This window comes from Cucurbita pepo, chromosome 13 (assembly GCF_057944985.1).
Source record: "Cucurbita pepo subsp. pepo isolate OVF chromosome 13, ASM5794498v1, whole genome shotgun sequence".
Lineage (NCBI taxonomy): Eukaryota > Viridiplantae > Streptophyta > Magnoliopsida > Cucurbitales > Cucurbitaceae > Cucurbita > Cucurbita pepo.
Window position 1 is genome coordinate 3,202,887 of NC_141810.1, and position 27,881 is coordinate 3,230,767.

A 27,881-nucleotide genomic window follows, 5' to 3' on the forward strand; every position below is an offset into this window, starting at 1 on the left:
TATGCACATAGATAGTACCAAAATCATAACGTCTACAAGCCATCAGTGCCACTCAAATGGAGGTCGTACATTACCATGACATGCATGGATCACTTTATGGTCGTGCCTCACCCTGTGTGTATATATGTATGTATCACACAACACACACGCACATATATAATAGATACATATCTACATGCTTAAATAAATACAAACATTTACATATATGCACATCACACACATATATAAAAGTAGGTATGTACTTATACATTTTTATGATTTTCATCTTCTTTTATAATTTTAATCTTTTTTGTTTTTAAATGTGCAAAATTTTACCATATAATGGTAAAATTTGAAAGATTTCTATATTAGATAATAAACTTTATAGTCTGATTTTTATAAATATTTTATTATAATTTTATTTGATAACCATCAATACAATTTTTATTTTTATTTTTTGAAAAATAAAATTGCACGTCATATTTCACTTAAAAAAAAAATCTGATTTAAACCTAATTTAAGAAAATTTCTTAAAATAGAAAGAAATATAAAAGAAAATTTTTAACAAAAACATCAAAAGAATAAATAGGAATTAATATTATGTTATATTTGCGAGATTACAAACACATATTCACCTCATTAAATTTTAATCAAATCAATATAGAAATATCACAAAACTAAATAAATCAGGGATATTATGGAATATATTTAGACCTAATTTAATTATTTGAATGATAAATTTTTTTTAATCAAATAATGAATTCGGCTTAATCTAATCATAAAATATTCATGTTAGGTTGATTCGAGTTATTCGAGTAATTAATTAAAAATGTTAATATTGAAATCATTTTATAATTTGTTTTTAAATGCCGATTTAGTTGACTTGGTTTGATTCCGTTCTTCGAATAACTATTTTAACACCCTAATACTCATAAAACAATTTTAAAAAACAAACGACAAAATTAAAACGCTTTCACTCTTTATGTTTCCTTATATGTTATATTATTATGAAAAAGATGACAAATCTCACCGTTTCACCCTTTAAACAATAATGTAATAATAGTAATAAATTCATTTCCTATTTTTAATCCCTAAATTATTCTATAAAATCCTTTCTCCTCTTGATCTAAAAATCATAAACTCAAAAAGAAAATTCATCATGGATCATCCTCGAAAATCCTCAAAAACTAATGTAATTTTTCTTCTTCATTCTCTTTGAATTTTCTTTTGGTTCTTTGTTTTCTTTGAATTGATCGGGTGGTTGGCTTGTTCTTCTACTTTTCATTAGTTTTTCTTTTAGGTTAACCAAAATGATTATGGGTTTTTGTAAAAAAAAAACCAATTGTTTCTGTTTATCTAAGACCAATTTTGTTTTTTAGATTTTGTCCAGAGAAAATTCGAAAATGTAACCAATATATATAGATGAACTCATAAACCCAACTGCTGTTTCCACCATTATTTTCTCGAGAACCAAAAAGAAATTGAATGATCTTCAATTTTTGTTGATAGGTTACCGTGGCGAGAATCTTGGCTATGGTCGTACTGGCATTGGTGAGCTTAGCTACCGTGGACGCTATGAATCCGCGTCTGAGTTTGAACTCTCTGAAATTTCAAGCGATTAATTGCCGGAAACACTCGGCGTTGCTGACGGAGTTTGGCGGTGTCGGCGACGGAGTAACTTCAAATACTCTCGCATTCCGAAAAGCGATTGAACATCTCAGCACATTAGCGAAGGATGGCGGTGCTCAATTGGTCGTGCCACCCGGGAAATGGCTTACAGGAAGTTTTAATCTGACTAGCCATTTCACACTTTTTATCGATAAAGAAGCTAAAATTATTGCATCCCAGGTTGGACCTATGAAGTATATTATTTTTATAAAGCTAACAACTTTGGGAGTGGTGATTTGAATTTTAATCTTTAATTCAATATAAATTGGTGAGATTTGTTCCTCATCATTTAATGGTAATGGTGTAGAATGAATCAGAATGGCCACTAGTAGAAATTCTCCCATCTTATGGGAGGGGAAGAGATGCTCCTAATGGACGGTACAGCAGCCTCATCTTTGGAACTAATCTCACCGACGTGGTTATCACAGGTGATTTTTATTTTTTTAACTTTTAACATTATAATTTTTTTTTAATGGTTTGCAAAATTTTAATCTTATAGGCTTTGTGCTATCAAAATTAAATAAAAAAAAATAAGGTAAATAAAAACATAAGAAACATTTATAGAAAATAAAGTTGGGTTGGTAACATGGTGTAGGTAACAACGGCACAATCGACGGGCAAGGATCTACTTGGTGGGAAAAGTTTAAGAAAGGGGAGCTCAAGGTAACACGGCCATATGTGATCGAGATCATGTACTCTGAACAAATCCAAATCTCAGATCTCACTTTGATCAACTCACCTTCTTGGTTCGTCCATCCCATTTATAGCAGGTTTGACTATTTCACTTGAGTTTCATTATCCTCTTATTTTATGATTAAGCTAAAAATAATAATAATAAAACTGGTAATAGTATTTATATATATATAATTTATTTTTAATTTAATGTGGTTTGGTTGGGTGAAAATGCAGAAATGTGATTATCCAAGGGCTCACCATCTTGGCTCCAGTCACGGTACCCAACACCGATGGAATCAATCCAGGTTTCCTTCTTCATTACCCTTAAAACCTTAGGGTTCTTTTCTTCATCAATCCCTTTTCCTAATTTTCCATTCAATTTATCAGATTCTTGTTCCAACACTCTGATTGAAGACTGCTACATTGTCTCTGGTGACGATTGCATCGCCGTCAAGAGCGGATGGGACCAATACGGTATAAAATTTGGAATGCCGACCGAGGACCTCGTCATTCGTCGCCTCACTTGTATCTCACCAGATTCTGCAGCTATCGCCCTTGGTAGCGAAATGTCTGGCGGAATTCGCAACGTCAGGATTGAAAATGTCACTGCAATCAACACACAGGCTGCCGTCAGAATCAAAACTGCTCGTGGACGAGGCGGTTTTGTCAAGGACATTTTCGTTCGAAAAATGTTTCTATCCACAATGAAGTACGTCTTTTGGATGACTGGAAACTACAAAGCGCATGCAGATGACAAGTTTGATCCATCAGCATTGCCTGTGATTAAGAACATTAATTACAGAGACATGGTGGCCGAGAATGTTAATATGTCGGCGAATTTGGTGGGAATTTCAGGAGATCCATTCACGGATATTTGTATTTCGAATGTGAAGATTGGATTGTCAAAGAAGCCTAAAAAGTTGCAGTGGAATTGTACCGATGTTGAGGGATTTAGTAGCGATGTGGATCCGCCGCCATGTGCTCCACTGGCCAAGGCAGCAAAAAGCGGTGGATGTGACTTTCCTGAAGATAAGCTGCCAATTGAGAATGTTCAGTTGAAGTCTTGCTCGGTTGAAATTTCTGCCTTCTGATAGACTTTGTTTTTTTTTTTTTTTTTCTTTTTAATTCTATGAAATAAATGGAAACTAAAAATTTAATTAATAATATAGAGATAAAATGTCTTTTCCCTTAAAATTTATAATTAAAAATGAGCTATTAAAAATTATTATGATTTAATATGTTGAGGATATGATACATTTTATAATACAATATATTTGACGATAAGATACATGTTATAATATGACATACTTGATAATATGATACATGTTGTGATATGATTGATAAAATGATACGTACATGATATGATATAGTATGTTGAAGGACATGTTAAGTGCATTATATGACATAATGCGATGTATGACATGGATGACACATAGTAGATATGTTTTGACATGATATACAACTTTGATATATGTTTTAAAGGCTATGTTATAAAATGATATGATACGGGAAAATGGAAGAGGTTGTTTTATACAGTTTAATAAATGAAAATTGTTGGGACCTCATGCATCATTGTATGTTACATGCATCGGGGAATTACTCTATTTATGATGGGTATGGAAGTGTACATTACGAAATGATAAATGATTATTATGTTTATCATAATCCTATGACGGTCACTACTCTTACCGGGTGTCCGGCAATAGCACCAGAGAATGCTCACTCGACTAGAAAAGGGGCCCAAGAGGTGTGAAAACCGGCTGGTGAGTCTTTATTTGCACGTATGAGCCATGTGTAGAATAATAAATAAAAATCCAATAAGCCGTTTAGGATAGTCACCTAAGAGAACAAAACTTTAAATGATAGGTCACATGCATAATTGCACGTGTTTGTGTCTAACCCCAATAGTGGAGTCACATATTGAACATTTCTTAAAATACTCAAGCGCTACATTTATTTTCTAGGTAAAGGCAAGACACTTCTGTATAATTGACAAAGACATCGAAATTTTAAAAATAATGTCACATGCATAGGAAAGTTGTATTTAATTTCATAGACTATAGGTTAGTATAGAGTATTTTCTATTTTATTTTTACTTATATCTATTTTAATTTTTCGGTTGTCTTTTTAAAGACTTTTTATTAAACATTAAATCCAGGACAACGTTTTATGAATACGTTTCAAATGATTAGTTCCACATAAAATGGTTATGTTATGCATACGATAGCGATTGTAGGTTGCAAAAATCTAGAGTCGTTACATTTTGGATGTTGGACAGTAGCTTACAAGTGTGCAAACAAGCACGTTTAGTACTTAAAAGCCTCTTTGGTTTTCCTTCTTGAATTGATGTGCTCTCAGCCTTTGAATGTCGAGACCTACACACTACCAAACCAGCAACATTCAAGAAATAGTGCTAATATTTTGAACATCGAAGAATCATGTTCGAGTAATAACCTATATATTCGCTCTATATAAAAAATAAAAAATAATAATAAAAAAATAAAAGTAAATTCATATATTAGATAATAGACTCTAAATTCAATAGGTTCATACAACTATAAAGTGATTTTTATAGGTATTTTATTTCATCTTTTATTTTTCATGTTTTAAATTTTAGTAAATACACTCTTTTTTTATTTTTTTAAAACAAAAAAATAACTTGCTGATCGTATTTCACTAGGATTTAAACATAATTTAAGAAAAAAATTTAATAAAGAAAGAAATATAAAAAGAAAACTGTAATAAATATATCAAAAGAATAAATGGATTAATATTGAGTTATACTTACTATTAACAAATATATCCAAATAATTAATCTAATTAAATGCTAATCAAATCAATAAAAAAAAATTATCATTCAAAACTAAACAAATCAATGGAATTTAATTGTTTGGATGGTAAACTTTTTCAATCCAACAGACTCAAACTCTTGTCAACCAATCAATTCAGCCTAATCTAATCATAGAAAAGGTTTGATAATTTGTTTTTAAATATAGATTTAGTTGACTATTTTAACACCATAATATTTATAAGAACCATAAAAAAAAAAAAAAAAAAAAAAAAAAAAAAAAAAAACTATGCCAAATTTAAAATGCTTTCACTCTTTTTCTTTTTGTTTCCATATCTGTTCTATTGTCCTAAACTGATCCACTAATATTCTATGTAAATCCCACCCTTTTATGGTAATAAATTCCTTTCTTATTTTTAAGTCCTAAATTATCCTATAAAATTCTTTGTCCTCTTTATCTAAAAACCATAAATTCAATAAGAAAATCCATCATGAATCTTTCTGGAAAACCCACAAAAATCAATGTAATTTTTCTTCTTTCTTTTTGAATTTCCTTTTGGTTCTTTGTTTTCTTTGAATTGATCAGGTGTGGTTGGCTCGTTCTTCTACTTTTCATTAGTTTTTCTTTTGGGTTATTCAAAATGATTATGTGTTTTTGTTCAAAACCCTAATTGATTTGTTAAAGATTAGAAAATTATAACCAATATAAACATGAATCCATAAACCCAACTGATGTTTCCAGCATTATTTTTCCGAGAAACAAAAAGAAATTGAACCATCTTCAAAAGAAATTGAACAATCTTCGATTTTTTTTTTTCAGCAAGTTACCGCATCGAGAATCTCGACTGTGATCGTACTGGCATTGGTAAGCTTAGCCACCGTGGACGCCATGAATCCGGGTCTGAGTTCGAACTCTCTCACATTTCAGGCGATCAATTGCCGGAAACACTCGGCGTTGCTGACGGAGTTTGGCGGCGTTGGGGACGGAGTAACTTCAAACACTCACGCGTTCCGGCAAGCAATTGAACATCTCAGCACATTGGCGGCAGATGGCGGTGCTCAATTGGTCGTGCCGCCAGGAAAATGGCTGACCGGAAGTTTTAATCTGACCAGCCATTTCACACTTTTTATCGATAAAGAAGCTAAACTTCTTGCATCCCAGGTTCGACCTATCGAGTATATTATTTTTATAGAGCTAACAATTTTAGGAGTGGTGATCTGAATTTTAATCCTTAATCGAAGCTAAATTAGTTAGATTCGTTATAATTTAAGTGTGTAGAATGAATCGGGATGGCCACGCGTAGAAGTTCTCCCATCTTATGGGAGGGGGAGAGATGCTCCCGGTGGACGGTACAGCAGCCTCATCTTTGGAACTAATCTGACGGATGTAGTTATCACGGGTGATTATTTCTTTTTCTTACATTTTAATATTGTAATTTTTTTAAAAAAAATTATAATCTTAAAGACTTAGTGCTATCAAAATTAAATAATAAAAAATTAAGGTAAAGGAAAACATTAGAAATACAATTATAGAGAAATAAAATTGGGTTGGTGACATGGCGTAGGTAACAACCGTAAGATCGACGGGCAGGGATCTTATTGGTGGGAAAAGTTTCACAAAAAGGAGCTCAAGGTAACACGGCCATATATGATCGAGATCATGTACTCTGATCAAATCCACATTTGGGATCTTACTTTCAACAACTCCCCTTCTTGGTTCGTTCATCCTATCTATAGCAGGTTTGACTATTCCACTTCCTCATGACATAGTCTTGTTATTCTTGTATTTTAGGATTATATGCTAAAAAGAAAGTTAAAACTTGTAATAATTTACCATTCAAATTATTCACCACTAAAAATGATTTAAAATTTTATGATTTTATTATTATTTATTTTTAATTTGGTTCAAACTTAGAAATGTGATTATCCAAAGGCTCACAATCCTGGCTCCAGTCACCGAACCTAATACGGACGGAATCAATCCAGGTTTTCTTCTTCTTTACCTTCAAAACGTTAGGGTTCTTTATTTCGTCAATCCCTCTCCCTAATTCTCCATTCAATTTATCAGATTCTTGTTCCAACACTCGAATCGAAGACTGCTACATTGTCTCCGGTGACGATTGCATCGCCATCAAGAGCGGATGGGACCAATACGGTATCAAGTTCGGAATGCCAACCGAGGACCTCGTCATTCGCCGCGTCACTTGTACTTCACCAGATTCCGCAGCTATCGCCCTTGGTAGCGAAATGTCTGGCGGAATCCGCAACGTTAGGATCGAAAACATCGCTGTAATCAACACACAGGCTGCCGTCAGAATCAAAACTGCTCGTGGACGAGGCGGTTTCGTCAAGGACATTTTCGTTCGAAGAATGTTTCTAACCCGGATGAAGTACATCTTTTGGATGACTAGAGACTATAAAGCTCATGCAGATGACAAGTTCGATCCCTCAGCGTTGCCAGTGATTAAGAACATTAATTACAAAGAGTTGGTGGCCATGAATGTTAGTATGTCGGCAAATTTGGCTGGAATTTCGGGAGATCCGTTCACAGATATATGTATTTCGAATGTGAAGATTGAATTGTCGGCGACGCCTAAAAAGTTGCAGTGGAACTGTACGAATATTGAGGGATTTAGTAGCGATGTGGATCCGCCACCATGTGCTCCACTGGCTAAGGCAGCAAAAAGAGGTGGATGTGGCTTTCCTGAAGATCAGCTGCCCATTGAGAAGGTTCAATTAAAGTCATGTTCTCTTGAAATTCCTGTCTTCTAGTATAGGCTTTTTTTTTTTTTTTGTTTTTTAATTTATTTATTATTATTATTATTATTATTATTATTATTATTTATTTATTTATTCTATAGAATAAATAGTAATGAAAAATTTAATGAAGATATAGATAAAGTGTCTTTTCCTTACAAATTTATAAACAAAAAATAAGAAGTGTCATTACCCCTCCCGAATCTATCTACTTTACATCCATCATAGTTGACGTGCGTAGGGGCACTACCCATCATTGACCACTATTGATGATGGCCAACGAGCATTGCCCACCGACGAGGTAAAGGGAATGTATTATTCATTCGCACAACAAACAACAAAAATATTTGATTTTATGGAACTTTTTCCTTCTTACATGTGACTCTTAACACAAGACCAAAATTAGTCTAAATTTGTGAAAAGAATATCCCAAATATTCGAGGAAAGGATAAAGTAGGTGAGATAATAATATATTTAAATATTTTTAGTGTTGCTATGAACTAGTAAGAGTCTTACTGACCTACAAATGACTTTATTATAGACTTAGAGTTGCATTCTTATGCACAATAGAACGAATGTTTATGATCTAGTTATAAGTTAAGTCTCTCTCGAACTACTGACTGTATGATAAAGCGTCGTGATGTATGAGCTCATACAATAATGGTTAAGTTGAAATATCATCACTAGCCCAATAGAGTCAAGCCCAATTATTGTATGAGCTCAGTATATTTATTTTAGTAGAGATTTTAGGAGAAAGAGATCTAGATATTTTAGGGGAAATATTCAAATTTGTTAGGTCTAGATTCAAATCGGTTAGGTCTAGTTTTAGATTGGTTAAATATAGATTGCTTACTCTTAGTATAAATACCTCTCCACCCTACCTAGGTTATTCATCCAAGAAATCCAAAAACAATAAAAAGCAGAAGTATTCTACAGAGTGTCCTGTATTCTCTTCTCGATCAGTGTTAATAAAGAGTGCGAGTGTTTCCCACAGTGAGTTGTGTTCAACATTTGGTATCAGAGCGAGGTTAGTATAGGTTATCTGATCTCTTGGAATCCTTAGTATGCTCTGTGGTTGCAGCTCTGCCTGATCTTCCACATCAGAAACGATTTCTTGAGATTAGTGGTGAGTGAGTTTCTTTTGTGTCGTGAGAAGTCTGTGACTCTGCAAGTCTTGTGTCAAAAGAACTTGTTTGGTATTACTGAGGTATGGCCAACACGATGAGTGATTTCCAAATCGTTGGAGGAATTAAGAAACTCAACAACAACAACTACAACACGTGGGCAACATGCATGATGTCCTATTTACAAGGACAGGATCTTTGGGAGATCGTTGGCGGGTGTGAAACTACGCCGCCAGAGGAGGATTCTAACGGCGCCTTGCGCAAATGGAGAATCAAAGCAGGCAAAGCAATGTTTGCCTTGAAGACCACCATCGGAGAAGAGATGTTAGAACATATTTGGGATGACAAGACACCGAAAGAAGCATGGGATACGTTCGTGATGTTGTTCTCAAAGAAGAACGATACGAGGCTACAACTTCTGGAGAATGAGTTGTTGTCAATTACACAACGTGATATGACAATTGCTCAGTACTTCCACAAGGTCAAATCAATCTGTCGGGAGATTACTGAACTAGACCCAAAGTCCGCCATTGTAGAATCTCGAATGAAGAGGATTATAATCCACGGATTACGACCGGAATATCGAAGCTTCATTACTGCTGTACAAGGATGGTCCACTCAACCAACACTTGTAGAGTTCGAAAATTTGTTAGCCAGCCAAGAAGCCATGGCTAAACAAATGGGAGACTTCACATTGAAGGGTGAAGAAGAAGCACTCTACACGAGTGAAAGTCGGAGCAATAATAGGCCGTCTATCAAACGTGGATACAATGGTGACAAAAGAAGCCACCAAGGGATTGCACAACCTGAGAGAGCTCAGAAGAACGACAACAAGAGTTTTCAAAGAACGAGATTTGGTGGTATTTGCTATAATTGCGGGAAAAAGGGCCATATGTCTAGAGATTGTTGGTCCAGGAAAAAGTCCATTGAAAACAATGTGGCATTATCCAAAAAGAAGATAGAAGATGAATGGGATGCAGAGGTACTATGTCCCATAGAAGAAGACGAGCTAGCACTCATGGCGACAATGGAAGACCATATCAACTATGAGAATGACTGGATCGTTGATTTAGGATGTTCAAATCACATGACTGGCGATCAGAGAAAATTGCAAGACAAGAAAGAGTACAAAGGAAGTCGTATGGTACGTACAGCAAATAACACACAGTTATCAATTGCTCAAATCGGCAATACGACAATCATGCCTGGCAATAAGTCTGATATAGTGTCGCTACATAATGTTTACCATGTACCGGGTATAAAGAAGAACTTGTTGTCAGTGTCACAACTAACAACATCAGGAAGCTATGTCTTATTTGGGCCAGAAGATGTAAAAGTTTATCAAGATGTTAAGATAATAGGAAAGCCGACAATAGAAGGACGAAGAGTGGAGTCTGTCTACGTCTTATCTGCAGAGTCTGCCTATGTTGACAAGACCCGAAAGAATGAGACGACAGATCTATGGCATGCAAGATTGGGACATATTAGCTACCATAAGTTGAAGCTGATTATGGAGAAATCTATGCTCAAAGGTCTACCTCAACTTGAAGTCAAAACAGACGTTGTCTGCGCTGGATGTCAATATGGTAAAGCTCATCAATTACCATACAAAGAGTCAAGCTTCAAAGCAAAGAAACCATTAGAGTTAATTCACTCTGATTTGTTCGGCCCAGTCAAACAAGCATCGATCAGCGGAATGCGGTATATGGTGACATTTATTGACGATTACTCAAGATATGTGTGGATTTTCTTTATGAAAGAAAAGTCTGACACGTTCTCAAAGTTTCAAGAATTCAAGATGATGGTCGAAGGAGAAGTAGGAGCGAAGATCCGTTGTCTACGTTCAGACAATGGCGGAGAATACACGTCAGATGAGTTCGATCAATATTTACACGAGTGTGGGATATGACGTCAATTTACATGTGCCAACACGCCACAACAAAATGGTGTAGCAGAAAGAAAGAATCGACACCTTGCAGAAACCTGTCGAAGCATGTTACACGCAAAGAACGTTCCAGGAAGATTTTGGGCTGAAGCTATGCGAACTGCTGCCCATGTGATCAACAAGCTTCCTCAACCAAAGCTAGGGTTCGTCTCACCATTTGAGATACTATGGGATATGAAACCTACAATTAGTTACTTCCGAGTATTTGGCTGTGTTTGCTATGTATTTGTGCCTGACCATCTACGTAGCAAGTTTGACAAGAAAGCAGTCAAGTGTGTATTTGTTGGATACGACAATCAAAGAAAAGGATGGAGGTGCTGTGATCCAACAAGTGGAAAATACTATACATCAAGAGATGTAGTTTTTGATGAAGCATCTACATGGTGGTCCTCGGAGAAGAAAGTCTTACCAGATTCAAACATCGAAGAAATTCTACAACAGAAGCTGGGGGAGCAAACTACACAAATTCAATCAAATGTCGATGCACCTGAAAATCCAAGTGACATTGATATTGACAAGCAAGAGGTGACTCAATCAAGCGAATCTGATAAAAATGAAACGACACATCAACAACTTAGGCGATCAAATAGAATCCGAAGGCCAAATCCTAAGTATGCAAATGCAGCTATTGTAGAAGATAGAGTTTACGAACCAGAGACATATGAAGAAGCATCACAAAACTCGGTTCGGCAGAAAGCGATGGAGGAAGAAATTATAGCCTTGGAGCAGAATCAAACTTGGGAACTAGTGCCAAGACTAGGAGATGTCAAACCCATCTCTTGCAAGTGGGTCTACAAAATAAAGCGTCGACCGGATGGATCAATCGAGAGATACAAGGCTCGACTCGTGGCTCGAGGATTTTCTCAACAATATGGACTAGACTATGATGAAACATTCAGTCCAGTGGCAAAGATTACTACCGTACGAGTCCTGCTAGCACTCGCAGCAAGTAAAGATTGGAAACTGTGGCGAATGGATGTGAAGAATGCCTTCTTGCACGGAGAGTTAGACAGGGAGATTTATATGAACCAACCAAAGGGATTTGAGAGTGCAGCTAATCCTAATTATGTATGCAAGCTTAGAAAAGCTCTTTATGGACTGAAACAAGCACCGAGAGCTTGGTATGGTAAAATTGCTGAATTTCTTACCCAAAGTGGTTATTCAGTTGCGCATGCAGACTCAAGCCTATTCATCAAAGAAAGAGAAGGAAATTTAACAATTGTGTTGGTCTACGTGGACGATTTGATTATCACTGGGGACGATGAAAGAGAAATTTATCAAACAAGAGAAAATTTATCAGTACGCTTTCAGATGAAAGAGCTAGGAGAGCTTAAACACTTCTTAGGCCTAGAAGTTGATCGCACAGATGAAGGACTGTTTCTCTGCCAACAAAAGTATACAAGAGATATGCTTCAGAAGTTCAACATGTTAGAGTGCAAGCAAGTTTCAACACCGATGGAGATAAATGCCAAGATTTGTGCACATGAAGGCAAAGAGTTGAACGATGAAACAACGTATCGACAACTAGTAGGTAGTCTTATCTACCTAACTTTAACTCGACCTGATATCTCTTATGCAGTTGGGGTTATGAGTCGATACATGCAAAGTCCAAAGAAGTCTCATCTGGATGCAGCTCGACGGATCTTGAGATATATCAAAGGTACAATCGACTATGGTCTTTTGTACAAAAGAAGCAAAGACTGCAAGCTAGTTGGATACTGTGATGCTGACTATGCAGGAGACCACGATACTCGGAGGTCAACCACTGGGTATGTGTTCAAGTTTGGTTCGGGAACAATTTCTTGGTGTAGCAAGAGACAACCAACAGTATCATTATCAACTACAAAAGCAGAGTATAGAGCAGCGGCTGGAGCAGCTCAGGAAAGTACATGGCTGAAACTCTTGATGGAAGATTTGCACCAGAAAATTGACTATCCAATATCACTTCTTTGCGACAACCAATCTGCGATTCGCCTTGCAGAAAATCCAGTGTTTCATGCTAGAACAAAGCATGTGGAGGTGCACTACCATTTCATTAGAGAGAAGGTCCTAAAGGAAGAAATCGAGATGCAGCAGATCAAGACAGATGACCAAGTGGCAGACTTGTTTACAAAAGGGCTGAATACTAGCAAACATGAGAGTTTTCGCTGTCAGCTCAACATGGTGCAGCGAATGAGGACTAGTGCTGAGGGGGAGTGTTGAAATATCATCACTAGCCCAATAGAGTCAAGCCCAATTATTGTATGAGCTCAGTATATTTATTTTAGTAGAGATTTTAGGAGAAAGAGATCTAGATATTTTAGGGGAAATATTCAAATTTGTTAGGTCTAGATTCAAATCGGTTAGGTCTAGTTTTAGATTGGTTAAATATAGATTGCTTACTCTTAGTATAAATACCTCTCCACCCTACCTAGGTTATTCATCCAAGAAATCCAAAAACAATAAAAAGCAGAAGTATTCTACAGAGTGTCCTGTATTCTCTTCTCGATCAGTGTTAATAAAGAGTGCGAGTGTTTACCACAGTGAGTTGTGTTCAACACAAACACCAAAAATATTTGATTTTATGGAACTTTTTCCTTCTTACATGTGACTCTTAACACAAGACCAAAATTAGTCTAAATTTGTGAAAAGAATATCCCAAATATTCGAGAAAAGGATAAAGTAGGTGAGATAATAATATATTTAAATATTTTTAGTGTTGCTATGAACTAGTAAGAGTCTTACTGACCTACAAATGACTTTATTATAGACTTAGAGTTGCATTCTTATGCACAATAGAACGAATGTTTATGATCTAGTTATAAGTTAAGTCTCTCTCGAACTACTGACAGGGTGAGGCCTCATAGTTCAAGTCCCGACTCATCTACTTACCTCGATGTGGGAGAAGTGAATTCCGTCTTATATTATGTTTCCAACTCTCTGTTTGGTCAAGTCCGCAAAATAGTAGATATATTGAATCAGCTACAAAAATCACTCTCACCCATTCAAATCAAAGGATAAGTCGTCACAAATAAGAGTTCATAACTTACTCGGGATTAAGATCGTATCGTATGTGATCGTTATGTAAAATCTTTTTAATCAACAAATTAATAAAAAGTAATATGTCAGTAGTTAAATTTTATAGGAACACATTCAATAAGATATCTCAACTCACATGTCTCCATACATAATTTAGATCAAATCATTTTTAATCATTAGAATGTGGCTGTATGAATAATATTACTAAACCAAGATATTTAACCTTATCTACACTAGATTATTTAGTTTGTTTCTTGAAAATGATTCTCTCATACGTCGAACACATTCTCTACCAACACACTTTTTTTTATCTGTAGCTCACCTCCTCGTCCATCGAACTTTTACCAACACACTTTTTTTTTTTTTTTTTTTTATCTGTAACCACTAATAAAGGAGAAGAAACAGGAAGAGAAAGCTCTCTAATTCGAGAGGGCTTGCAACTATGTCAATCTTCGGTTCTTGTCGCCTCATGTTCGTCATTCTCGACACCAAGCTAACTACAAAGCTGCAAATATTTACTCTAAGAGCTTTTGTGTGATAATCCAAAAACAAAAAAAAAATTAAAATTAAAATTGTTCCCACGTAGTTTATGTTGAGAAGTGGGGAGTTGGACTCCACTTTAAAATGAAGGCTCTTACTTCATTTCATATCCCACTTGAATGGTAAAAAGTCAGAGAATACATTTTTATGACGGCTCTGCACCAGAATTTTGGCTGATTCAGCTTCGATCTAATAAGCTTGGACACTTTCCTTCTACTTTCAACTCTTCAAAAACACTTAAAATTAGTATGACTATCTTTTCGTTAGTTTAAATTTTTGTGGTCGAGTCAAATTTAAATTTATGCATAATTAGGCTTCCCTAGTTTAAATTATTTATGCAAAATTAGGTGAGCAAATTCTCACGTTAGAATTCTAATTGATCATTGTGGAACTCTAAGGTAGAATTAAATTTCAGAGGTTAGTGTTAAGCTAGCATCAAGCATCAAAGGGTCATAATAGCTTCGGCATAGGTCAATCAAGTAAGTAGACTTACTATCGGCATGGTTAGAAGTTTGTGTTATGTATGATGACACGTGCCTCGTGGTTATTCACGTGTCATGTGTTTGATATGTGTGAGATGTTTATGAAATAATGTCTATGATATGATATTACTATGATTTGATATATTGATGATATGATACATGTTATAATACAATATATTTGACGATATGATACATGTTATAATATGACATACTTGACGATATGATACATGTTGTGATATAATTGATGAAATGATACGTACATGATATGATATGGTATGTTGAAGGACATGTTAAGTGCATGATATGACATAATGCGATGTATGACATGGATGACACATAGTAGATATGTTTTGACATGATATACAACTTTGATATATGTTTTAAAGGCTATGTTATAAAATGATATGATATGGGAAAATGGAAGAGGTTTTTTTATACCGTTTAATAAATGAAAATTGTTGGGACCTCATGCATCATTGTATGTTACATGCATCAGGGAATTACTCTATTTATGATGGGTATGGAAGTGTACATTACGAAATGATAAATGATTATTATGTTTATCATAATCCTATGACGGTCACTACTCTTACCGGGTGTCCGGCAATAGCACCAGAGAATGCTCACTCGACTAGAAAAGGGGCCCAAGAGGTGTGAAAACCGGCTGGTGAGTCTTTATTTGCACGTATGAGCCATGTGTAGAATAATAAATAAAAATCCAATAAGTCGTTTAGGATAGTCACCTAAGAGAACACAACTTTAAATGATAGGTCACATTCATAATTGCACGTGTTTGCGTCTAACCCCAATAGTAGAGTCACATACTGAACATTTCTTAAAATACTCAAGCGCTACATTTATTTTTTAGGTAAAGGCAAGACACTTTTATACTGTTGACGAAGACATCTCAATTTTAAAAACAAATGTCACATGTATAGGCTAGTTGTATTTAATTTCATAGACTATAGGTTAGTATAGGGTATCTCTATTTTATTTTTACTTATATCTATTTTAATTTTTCAGTTGTTTTGTTTTAAAGACTTGTTATTAAACATTAAATCCATGACAACGTTTTATGAATACGTTTCAAATGATTATTTCTGCATAAAATGGTTATGTTATGTATACGGTAGCGGTAGCGATTTTAGGTTAGTAAAAATCTAGAGTCGTTACATTTTGAATGTTGGACAGTAGCGTACAAGTGTGCAAACAAGCAAGTTTAGTACTTAAAAGCCTATAAAACGTCGAAATTCCAACAAGTTTAGAAAGAGTTTGAATGGAAGATGTGATGAGGATCAAGCTAATTTGGTTTTCCTTCTTGGCTTGATGTGCTCTCAGCCTTTGAATGTCGAGACCTACACACTACCAACACTATTTCGGAAATGAACAAGTTCTAGAGATGTGCCAAAGTGCTAATATTTTGGTATTATAGTGCAGCTTGTGAAAGTAGTGTTGAGTAAGGCTTCAATTATCTTAAGCAATGAACGGGGCCTCAACGACTTTACAAAATACGTGCAAGTCTCATAGGAAAGTTAGGTGCCCTGCTAAAAAGTTATCTAATGGTATACGACTAAGTCCATGGCTAGAACTCAAATGCAAATTGGAACTAGGTGAGGTTCTAAGTATGTTTAAACAAGTAACCATATTGACATTACTCGTGGGAATACATGAATTGCTTAGAACTTCTAATTACAGTTACGATAGACTTGAGTATGTTTTAAAACACAAATCATGAGATTAACTTGGGATGATTGTTTGACCCGATTAAGTTTAAACTTACCCCAAACATGTTTTATACGTTAAATATGAGCCATTTCACTACTTCGAGACATGTAAACACCTTGCTTGACTTCATGCTTTAATTTTTGTGCATCTAAACATGATTAGAACTGCAATATTGAGAATAAGTTTTATATGTAAAGTTATGAACTTATGTATCCTTGTTTCATTTATGTAGAATGGTTTTACGATTGAGATTTATGTCCTCAAGCCGTAATTTATTATTTAATTTTTAATAATAATTTTGATTATTTTATTTACAATTTAATATTATCAATTGTATAAAAAAATTCAAGAGTATTAGTACAATCGTAAACAATATGTACTTGACTTACTAGAGGATCATGTTCGAGTAATAACCTATATATTCACTCTATATAACAAAAAAAAAAAAAAAAAGTGAACTTCTATATTATATAATAGACTTTATATTAAATAGTTGTATGGTCATATTTCACTAGGATTTAAATATAATTTATTTAAATATAATTTAAGAAAAAAATTTAATAAAGAAAGAAATATAAAAAGAAAACTTTAACAAATATATCAAAAGAATAAATTGATTAATATTGAGTTATACTTACCAAATTCAAGAGATTTCATCTAATAATATTTAATCTCATTTGCTACCATGAATGAAAAAATAATTGATCTAATTAAATGCTAATCAAATCAAAAAAAAATTATTATTCAAAATTAAACAAAGAACCGTTGAACATGTTTTAGATCGAATTTAATTGTTTGGAGGGTAAACTTTTCAATCCAATAAACTCGTTAACTAATGAATTCAGCTTAATCTAACTATAGAAAATGTCTGATAATTTGTTTTTAAATATGGATTTAGTTGCCTCGGTTTGATCCCGTTCTTCCAAAAAAAACTATTTTAACACCCTAATATTCATAAGAACAAGTTAAACAAAAAAAAAAAACAAACGATGCCAAATTTAAAATGCTTTCACTCTTTTTATTTTCAGATCAACTAATATTCTATGTAAATCCCACCGTTTCAGGGTAATAAATTCCTTTCCTATTTTAATTCCTAAATTGTTCTATAAAATCGATTGTCCTGATCTAAAAATCATAAACTCAAAAATATAATTCATCATGGATCTTCCTCGAAAACCCACAAAAACCAATGTAATTTTTCTTCTTCTTTCTTTTTGAATTTCCTTTTGGTTCTTTGTTTTCTTTGAATTGATCGGGTGCGGTTGGCCCCGTTCTTCTACTTTTCATTAGTTTTTCTTTTCCAGATTAGTTTATTGAAGATTTTTTTTAGTGGACCTCACTTTTCTCGAGAAAATTTGAAAATGTAACCAATACAAATATGAATCCATAAACCCAACGGCTGTTTCTAGCATTATTTTTTCGAGGAACAAAAACAAAATTGAATCATCTTTGATTTTTTTTTTTTTCTGCAGGTTACGAGAATCTCGGTTGTGATCTTACTGGCATTGGTGAGCTTAGCTACCGTGGACGCCATGAATCCGCATCTGAGTTCCAACTCTCTCACATTTCAGGCGATTAGTTGTCGGAAACACTCGGCATTGCTGACAGAGTTTGGCGGCGTTGGCGACGGAGTAACTTCAAACACTCAAGCGTTCCGGAAAGCAATTGAACATCTCAGCACATTGGCAGCAGATGGCGGTGCTCAATTGGTTGTGCCGCCAGGAAAATGGCTGACCGGAAGTTTTAATCTGACCAGCCATTTCACACTTTTTATCGATAAAGAAGCTAAACTTCTTGCATCCCAGGTTCGAACTATGGAGTATATTATTTTTCAGAGCTAACAACTTTAGGAATGGTGATTTGAATTTTAATCCTTAATCGAAGTTAAATTAATTAGATTGGATCGTTATAATTAACTATGCAGAATGAATTAGAATGGCCACTTGTAGAAGTTCTCCCATCTTATGGGAGGGGAAGAGATGCTCCTGGTGGACGGTACAGCAGCCTCATCTTTGGAACTAATCTGACCGATGTGGTCATCACGGGTGATTATTTCTTTTTCTTAGGTCTTAACATTGTAATTTTTTTAAAAAAATTATAATCTTATAGACTTTGTGCTATCAAAATTAAATAAAAAAAAGTTAAGGTAAAGGAAAACATTAGAAAAATAATTATAGAGAAATAAAATTGGGTTGGTGACATGGTGTAGGTAACAACGGTACAATCGACGGGCAGGGATCTTATTGGTGGGAAAAGTTTCACAAAGAGGAACTCAAGGTAACACGGCCATATATGATCGAGATCATGTACTCTGATCAAATCCAGATTTCAGATCTTACTTTGATCAACTCCCCTTCTTGGTTCGTCCATCCGATCTATAGCAGGTTTGACTATTCCACTTTCTCACGCAGTCTCGTTATTCTTGTATTGTAGGATTATGCTTAAAAGAAAGTTAAAATTTGTAGATTCAAATTACTCACCACTAAAAATGATTTAAAATTTTATGATTATTACTATTATTTATTTTTAATTTGGTTCGACCAAAACTCAGAAATGTGATTATCCAAGGGCTCACAATCTTGGCTCCAGTCACCGAACCCAATACGGACGGAATCAATCCAGGTTCCCTTCTTCTTCACCCTTCAAAACCTTAGGGTTCTTTATTTCGTCAATCCTCTCCCTAATTCTCCATTCAATTTATCAGATTCCTGTTCCAACACTCGAATCGAAGATTGCTACATTGTCTCCGGTGACGATTGCATCGCCATCAAGAGCGGATGGGACCAATACGGTATCAAGTTCGGAATGCCAACCGAGGACCTTGTCATTCGCCACCTCACTTGTATCTCACCAGATTCTGCAGCTATCGCCCTTGGTAGCGAAATGTCTGGCGGAATCCGCAATGTCAGGATCGAAAATGTCACTGCAATCAACACACAGGCTGCCGTCAGAATCAAAACTGCTCGCGGACGAGGCGGTTTCGTCAAGGACATTTTCGTTCGAAGAATGTTTCTATCCACAATGAAGTACGTCTTTTGGATGACTGGAGACTACAAAGCGCATGCAGATGACAAGTTTGATCCTTCGGCGTTGCCAGTGATTAAGAACATTAATTACAGAGACGTGGTGGCCGAGAATGTTAATATGTCGGCAAATTTGGCTGGGATTTCAGGAGATCCATTCACAGATATATGTATTTCGAATGTGAAGATTGGATTGTCGGCGACGCCTAAAAAGTTGCAGTGGAACTGTACGAATGTTGAGGGATTTAGTAGCGATGTGGATCCGCTGCCATGTGCTCCACTGGCTAAGGCAGCAAAAAGCGATGGATGTGACTTTCCTGAGGATCAGCTGCCGATTGAGAAGGTTCAATTGAAGTCATGTTCTCTTGAAATTCCGACCTTAAAGTAAAGGCTTTTTTTTTTTTTTTTTAATTCTATGGAATAAATGATAATGAAAAATTTAAAGAAGATATAGAAAAAATGTCTTTTCCTTACAAATTTATAAACAAAAAAATAAGAAGTGTCATTACCCCTCTGAATCTATCTACCTTTACCTCCATCATAGTTGACAAGTAGGAGCACTACCCATCATTGGCCGTTGCTGGTGGCCAACGAGCAATGCCCACCGACGAGGTAAGGAGAATGAATCATTCATTTGCACCACAAAAGCGAGCAATGCCCACCGACGAGGTAAGGAGAATGAATCATTCATTTGCACCACAAAAGCGTTTAATTTTATTAAAAATTAAAACAAAACATGTAAACTAAAATGAATACAGATCGTACCATTGTAGAAATCGCAAAGTTTCTTGGCTGATCGTACCATTGTAGAAATCGCGAAAGTTTCTTGGCTGAACTTCCTCCACAAGATTTGGAACTTATTCTTGACTATGGAACTTTTTCATTCTTACACGTGCCTTTTAACCCAAGACCAACATTAGTTTAAATTTCTTGGGAGAATATTCCAAATATTTGAGAAAAAAATAAAAGTATGTGAGATAATAATATATTTAAATATATTATATATTTAAATATAATATCTTATTTAAATCATATTTAAATTTCAAATATATATTTTTATTTAATGTATTTTACGTAATTATCTTTTTCGCTTTTAGGTTTAATATATAGTATATTAAATATTATTTTGAGAATTTTTTAAATTAAATATAATTTTATCGTTTGTATATTTAATATATCTAATAAATTAAATAGTAATTTGAACATTCAAAATTAAATATATTCTTATCGTATATATATTTAGTGTGAATTTCTTATTGACCTACAAATGATAAGCTTCAATGATACAAAATTAATTTATCAATTTCATTCATTAACTATAAGTTTGCACAATAGAACAAGTTGTATCCATAGATATAATTATTATAAGCAAGTCAGTTCTCCACGGATTATTCATAATTATAGTTGAATCAAAAGTCCGTATTACCTTATATCTTATACCTTATGTACTATTGATTCTCATGAACGATTTGTTTATGGTCTAATTATAAGTTAAGTCTCTCTCAAACCCGTGAGAGGGTGGGGCCTCATAGTTCAAGTCCCGACTCATCTACTTACCTCGATATGGGAGAAGTGAATTCCATCTTATATTATGTTTCCAACTCTCTGTTTGGTCAAGTCCGCAAAATAGTAGGTGTAGTGAATTGACTACAAAAACCACTCTCACCCATTCAAATCAAAGGATAACATTTCATAACTTACTCGAGATTAAGATCGTGTCGTATGTGATCATTATGTAAAGTATAGGAAGTTTTAAATGTCTCATAGTTAAGTTTTATAGGAACACATTGAATAAGACATCCCAATTCACATGTCTCCCTCCACCTAAACAATTTAGATCAAATCATTTTTAACGATGACAAAATGAGCCGACAAAATGAGCCGTCTCAATAGTATTACTAAAATAAGACATCGAACCTTATCTATACACTAGATTATTTCGATTTACAACATTTATTTCACGTGCCTTTCTACACATCTAAACTAGTTCTTGAGATTAAGAACAATATTTATCACAAAACTTCCACTCCAGGAATGCTTTTGACTAAGAAATATTTGTAATCCAAAAGTTGATCATAGGACTAAAAGTTTACAAAACCGTTTACAAATTAACTGCCAAAACTCGAATACAGGGCTTCCCTACCTAAGGGCTATACAGCACTATTTCAAGGGCTCTCCATCTCTATACAAACAAAGGCCAGGACACGATTTTGTGGCTATGTTATATACAAAAGATGCATCAAAATAACTGAGCACATAAAAAAGTATATATATAATGCAAGCGACCTCACAACATTGCATAAGGCATACATACTTGGCAAGCTTTTTTCTTTTTTGGGGTCGTCATGCTTTTTATTTTCGGGCAATCCCTCAGCATCGGTCGGTATTCTGTTCGAATAGCAGCATGCTGTTTATCACCTCCTCCTGTGCCAACTAGTTGGCTACCAATTTGGGTTTATGATCATCGACATAGATGGCCTTATCCATATCGCCATGCCGAATTGGCCCCGAATCTATCTCATAGGATGAGAGCAACCTCCTCTGCAAAGGGAAAAATAGGAAGAGCATAATAAGCAAATATGTTTCTAGAAGGAAATCATATTACACTAATGAGTGCATTAAAATGACATTGATGAGAACTAAAAGAAGAGGTCGATAGTAGTCACATTTTACTGTTTACACAAGAGGTTTAAGATGCAGAATCAGAATTTCATGTAAAATAACTAGATATCGCAGTTTATCACAAGAAACGTCGATCAAAATATTTCCAAATGCTGCCTTAGTTTTATGTGTGTGTTCTCTTTCCAGTCCAACCATTTTAAAATGAAAATTGACCTCAGAACTCAAGCTTACACAGGGTACAACCTACAGAACAGAACTTATTCAAGGTCATAAACAAAATAAAAACTTGACCTGATTTACTAAATGAGAATGAGTCTGAAGTTATACATATAAAAATCAGAAGTTTTTATCCTAACTCAAGTGTCCAAACATTCCAGTTTGGTAGAAACCCTACTAGAACGTCCACAGCTCGCAGCCTAGATATGACCCCTCGAAACAATACGCATAAAATCAAATGGATAAGAAAATCTTTAAGGTACCTAAACTTTTGTTACTTCACATTGTCTATTAAAGCATTTTTTTTCCACCCAGAAAACACAAAAGTGGGGACAAAAACTACAAAGAATAATTGGTACTTACATGATCCTCAAAATCAGGACTGATCAAATTGATGGATAAGTTTCTCATCAACAGCAGAACCTACATGGAGGGAATGATTATTGTTTAGTTAACCATGTATATATGATATATTTTTAAACTACAGCTGTTCTTATAAGAATGAAATAGGCAATGCACACAAAATCTTTATTCAACTAAAGCAACAATGCTATGAAGTAGAAAGGAAAGGTGTAAATCATACAGTTTCAACATCAATTGGGTCCATCCTATTTAACTTTTGCAGATGACCTGAAGCATTTGGGTCAAAGACACTGCCAATGAAGCTGTAAACTTGTGTGAAATCTGGCAGAACTGCACAACAAAAGGGCATTTAAGTATCATGAAAAACAATAAGACACAGGAAATAGGGATTGAAGATTCACTAAAATCATTAAAACAATTCCATAGGAACTTATACCACTAGCAAAACTAGAAAAAGCTCATAGAAGTCGTAGTGATCTAAAACAATAACACAAGAGTTCACAGATATTGTCCAACTCCAAAATTCCGAGGAAAAGTCGGGTTGTATATATATTGTTTTTTTTTTTCTTTTTTGGCCTACACATGATATAAGTGTCAATTACATGCCAATAATAATCACAGAAGGCCTTTGAAAAATGAACGAATCGGAATTCTCTTTTGTGGGAATTGAGATTGTACACTATTCTGTAACACAAACCTTGATCAAGATCTTGAATCGTTCAAAGAAATTATACAACATAATATGAATGATGCAATATCATAATTATGATCAAGTGCTTTAAGTGTGAGAATATATAAGGATTACATCTATTCTCCAGACTATGCCTCAATATGCTTCTAAAAGCATGTATGGATATGTTATGGATTGACTAACACAAACCAGATTTCTGATTCCTAAAATACATAAACTGAGATTTCATGTATTAGTATCCTATTCCATGAAGAGTAACAATTAAGAACTTCAAACTAGCTAATGAGCTCCTTGACATAACTACTAAGGATATGCATCCACGATTTTTTATTGAATAAGTTCAAAGCAATCTCAAACTATTTGCAATAAAATAAAATAATTTGAAGTGCATGCAAATAAATGAGAGGATCACCTCTAAAAGAATGAGTGTTACTTCCTTGATCAATTGTTTCAACAAGAGGGCATGCTTTTGAAGGGCTTTCAGTACTACTGCAACAATTATTTGCTGTTGTTGGCACTGCATACACATATAAACCAAACAAAAAAGTTACATGTGTAACTTATAAGCAGTTTTTAGAAATCAGAGACAGGAAGAACTTTAAATGATCCTCATACGCCTGCATCCTAGGAACCCTCGTATTCCTCTACTTCCATTTTTTTCCATGCATGGCAGCCCAGATGACAACATGCTAGGTGTTTAAGGCACCTAATTACATGCATCTTATCCAGTGTGACTAACTTATATGTAAGAAGCCATGAAAAAACTCATGATTTCAGAGCATCTAATATTTAGCCTTTGATACCTTGTGATGAATTGAGTGGCTGGACAGAGTTCACTGGCCAAGAAGGTACAGCTCCACCTGGTGCCGGACGTGCAAGTATTGAAGATGAATCTGGCCTTATGGTGCATCCAGGTTCAAGTAGAGGAGACGTGGACTGAAATGACCCTGGCACTTGAGAAGGCATGGCAACTGACAAATAGTACAAATGAGATTTGTGAGCCACTGTTAGAACAACATAATGTAGTGATATCAAACACATTGAAGAGAGGTGGGGGGGACTAACCATTTTTTGAAGCCTTCTGAGGATATGGATGAGCAGCCTTCCTTTTTGGTCGTGGAGGAGGCAAATGCTCACCACCTCCAGTTTTCTGAACTTTTAAGAAGTACTTCTGTGCATGACTACGTATCTGCGGGGCGTCATTCTCTTAGTTTGTCATTCATAAATTAAAATGTATACAGAAAATTGCACAAACCTCCTTTAAATGAGGTTTCTTTTAAGGAATTTGCCCAATTAATGAAAAATTTAATTGAATCGAAGACAAGTCCAATTTTTCTAATGATAAGAGCTCAACACTCCCAAAGAAAGTACGTCGAAAATAACAGGGATCTGGCATCAATTACCTGTATAACAGTTTTCGATCCAACAAAAGCTTCAATTTTCTTCCAATCACGATCAAATCTGGATATAGTTACAAAAATAATAAAGAATCATAATCAAGGCATATGTCAAGAAAAGCTAAGAACAAGTAGTAACCACAATTAAGTTCTCAACCCACTTGGTTTCTCTTTTTTCAAATTTTAAACGGACAAGCCATAGATCATCAGTAAAGAATTTTGAGTCACAAATTATGTTCTCCTCCATTAACAACCCAGAAACCCCATTATTTCTCGCTTCTCCACCTTTTCTTGTGCCAAATACCAACTCCACCAACATCCTCTTGCTTATAGAACTTCACCAATGGCTAATACCGAGCAGGATCAATTATCAGTTGGGATCAGGGACCATATTAGCTACTAGTATAGCCGAAGCAGTTAAACTAATTAAGAAGAGTCATAAACAAAGTGGTGAATTCCTAAACTTCTAATTAAAGAATTTCTGAAACACTTATGAAAACCAGATGGATCAGCCCTTCGCCCCATCAAAACCCTACTCAAACCCCTACCATTTCCATCTCAATCACAGCTACCAAAATTTTTGCATAAACCACCCATAACTAATTTCCACACCTACCACGACATCAATTCCACCACTAAACCCCAAAACTAGCATTCAATTCCCCACATTTTCAACATTTCCTTTGCCACCAAGATCCACCTAAAAAAAATGAAATCACAAAACGAAATCGACCACACAGAACGAAGAGAAACAGGCATCAAATTCGAAAACCCTAAACGAGAAAGAAACCAATAGAATTGAATGCAACAAGGATGAAAAACGTACAGCTGAAGAGCTTCGAGGAACTTGTCGTGCTCGGGCTCAGTCCAGCTCTCTCTAGACTTGGTAATTGTGTAGGGCTTACGAATCTTCTTGGACAAATCCTCTGACGCGGCCATGGTGGTGGTAAACGGCCCCAGCCCTGGCAACGCCATTCCCGATGGATCCAAGTAGAATCCCTCGGACGGATTCGGGTTATTAGACACCATAGAAGATGAAGCAGAAGCAGAAGCAGTAGAAGGGGAAGAGATTCAGGTTCTTACAAAGAAGAAGAAGAAATAAATAATAATAATAATAATAATAATAATAATTTTTATTATTTAATTACGAAAAAATAAAAAAATAAAAATATAAAAAAATTTGTATCGATAACAGGATTGAAATAAAATGCGGCTGTTCCAAGGGCGGTTTCAGAATTTATAGATAAACTGGAGTTTCTATCCTCTGCGGTTGCTTTAAGTTAGGTCCATGAAAACAACGAATCAATGCTCGAAACGTGGCATTCAGAATGGAAAAACTTCGTAAAATATTATTTTTTTTCTTACTTTTTCTTTTTTTTTGTTTGTGGCACTGAGTATAATTAGCTTTAAGAAATATTATTTATTATTCAAAAAATCTGTTTTCAGAATTCTATAAAAATAAATAAATATATAAATAAGTCACATGGCGTTACGTTGGTCCGCGATTCAGCGAACAAAATCTGATGCATGAGAGGGAAAGTCGGTTATAACGTGGGAGGTTGAATTCGAAAGTAACGAGGATTCGACACGTGTCATAAAATCTCCCCTACTTTTAACCTCCTTTTCTTTTTTCTTTGGTTTATTTACTTAAAAAGTAATTTTTCCCATTCACGTGTCATTTTTTTTTTTTTTTTTACCAACAAATTTTAAATTTTCTAAAACATAAAATGTAATTACCTAAATATTATACAATTTTATAGTTTTGAAAAAATTAACGTTTTAAAGTTGTATATATATTTATATATAATTTTTAAATTTAAAAAAATTAAGGGAAGAATAAAATAAAATTATAAAATCTTCGAACAAAGAATAAGGGGTCGAGATAGGATGGAGGGCAAAAACAAAAACCGAGAATATAATTTGTATTTAAATAATAGATTAAATGAAGCTCTCTAGAAAAAAAGCTAAATATAATTAATTAATGTTATAATATTATTCATCCTCCATCTTCCTTAATATTTTTACTATTTAAGTTATTTTCTAAAATATAATTATTTAATTGGTTAAAAGACTATCATTGGATGTTAATTAATAACTTTTTTATGCAATTAATTTGCTAAATATTTTAGGAGTGCTACTTTTTGGACTTTAAATTTTAATTAATTAATTAATTTCAATTAACTATTTTGATGATAATATATTTAATAAATTCATATGCATTGGAAACTAGAATTTAATATATTTTATTTTGTCAAAATAAAAATAATATATATATATATATATATTTTTTTTTTTTTTTTTTTTTTTTTGGGGGGTGGAGCCCATGTAGAATTTCTCGTGAGTTCTGCAATCATCAAATCCAAATATCCCAACATTTTTATCTTCTCAAAAGGAAAGTAAATTATTTCCATAATCTCCAAAAAAAAAAAATAATAAATAATCACTTTTATGGTAAATTGACCTTTTTACCCTTGACCTTGCTTTTGTCATTCTTGACCGTTCTATTTCTCTCTTTTATCTATCCTCTGCCCAAAGATGTCGCCTGACCGTTGGCTCACTTCCTTATTTGATTTATATTTTTTTTTTCCTTTTATTTTTAGCCTTATTTGATTTGCTGTCGATTAGTTATTGGTTGAGAGTTTTATTTTTTTTATAATTATTTTTTTTTTTTAATGGGGTGTCATTATCTGATATCATTTAATAATCATTTACGTTAAAAACTTTAAATGGATAGTTTTCATTTACGAACAAAATGAAATCATTTGGATGATTGAACGTTGCCATTGAGCTACACTTTGTGAATTATCTAATATTAAGATAATAAGACGATTTCCACCGACAAATCCAAGTTCTTTTAGTATGTTTGTT

The 27,881-nt window shown here is 34.4% G+C and overlaps 4 protein-coding genes and 1 long non-coding RNA gene across 6 annotated transcripts; 3 read left to right on the forward strand and 2 right to left on the reverse strand.

Annotated features, from left to right (window-relative positions):
• Window positions 1-1,522: 1,522 nt before the first annotated feature.
• LOC111808330 (putative polygalacturonase) lies at window positions 1,523-3,528 on the forward strand. Its single transcript, XM_023694251.2, has 5 exons — window positions 1,523-1,827; window positions 1,955-2,075; window positions 2,243-2,417; window positions 2,557-2,627; window positions 2,710-3,528. Exons 1-5 carry the CDS (start codon window positions 1,555-1,557, stop codon window positions 3,411-3,413), a joined length of 1,344 nt encoding a protein of 447 aa, XP_023550019.2. The 5' UTR covers window positions 1,523-1,554; the 3' UTR covers window positions 3,414-3,528.
• A 483-nt stretch (window positions 3,529-4,011) lies between these two features.
• Window positions 4,012-6,236, reverse strand: LOC147789639 (uncharacterized). 2 transcript variants are annotated; one of them, XR_015411583.1, is made up of 3 exons: window positions 5,939-6,229; window positions 4,583-4,704; window positions 4,012-4,091 (listed from the first exon to the last, which is right to left on the reverse strand). It is a non-coding gene; the product is annotated as an uncharacterized LOC147789639 (long non-coding RNA). The 2 variants fall into 2 exon arrangements; XR_015411582.1 differs by lacking the exon at window positions 4,012-4,091 and having other exon boundaries at window positions 4,508-4,704; window positions 5,939-6,236.
• On the forward strand, window positions 5,922-7,883 carry LOC111808663 (putative polygalacturonase). Its single transcript, XM_023694779.2, has 5 exons — window positions 5,922-6,272; window positions 6,390-6,510; window positions 6,676-6,850; window positions 7,026-7,096; window positions 7,179-7,883. Exons 1-5 carry the CDS (start codon window positions 6,000-6,002, stop codon window positions 7,880-7,882), a joined length of 1,344 nt encoding a protein of 447 aa, XP_023550547.2. The 5' UTR covers window positions 5,922-5,999; the 3' UTR covers window position 7,883.
• Window positions 7,884-18,026: 10,143 nt separating this feature from the next.
• LOC111808664 (putative polygalacturonase) lies at window positions 18,027-20,163 on the forward strand. Its single transcript, XM_023694780.2, has 5 exons — window positions 18,027-18,506; window positions 18,626-18,746; window positions 18,911-19,085; window positions 19,253-19,323; window positions 19,406-20,163. The coding sequence occupies exons 1-5, from the start codon at window positions 18,234-18,236 to the stop codon at window positions 20,110-20,112; spliced, it is 1,347 nt and encodes a 448-aa protein (XP_023550548.2). The 5' UTR covers window positions 18,027-18,233; the 3' UTR covers window positions 20,113-20,163.
• A 1,596-nt stretch (window positions 20,164-21,759) lies between these two features.
• LOC111807983 (protein REVEILLE 6) lies at window positions 21,760-26,194 on the reverse strand. Its single transcript, XM_023693732.2, has 8 exons — window positions 25,840-26,194; window positions 25,020-25,077; window positions 24,682-24,805; window positions 24,420-24,587; window positions 24,029-24,133; window positions 23,146-23,255; window positions 22,926-22,985; window positions 21,760-22,265 (listed from the first exon to the last, which is right to left on the reverse strand). The coding sequence occupies exons 1-8, from the start codon at window positions 26,040-26,042 to the stop codon at window positions 22,158-22,160; spliced, it is 936 nt and encodes a 311-aa protein (XP_023549500.1). The 5' UTR covers window positions 26,043-26,194; the 3' UTR covers window positions 21,760-22,157.
• Between the last annotated feature and the right edge of the window lie 1,687 nt (window positions 26,195-27,881).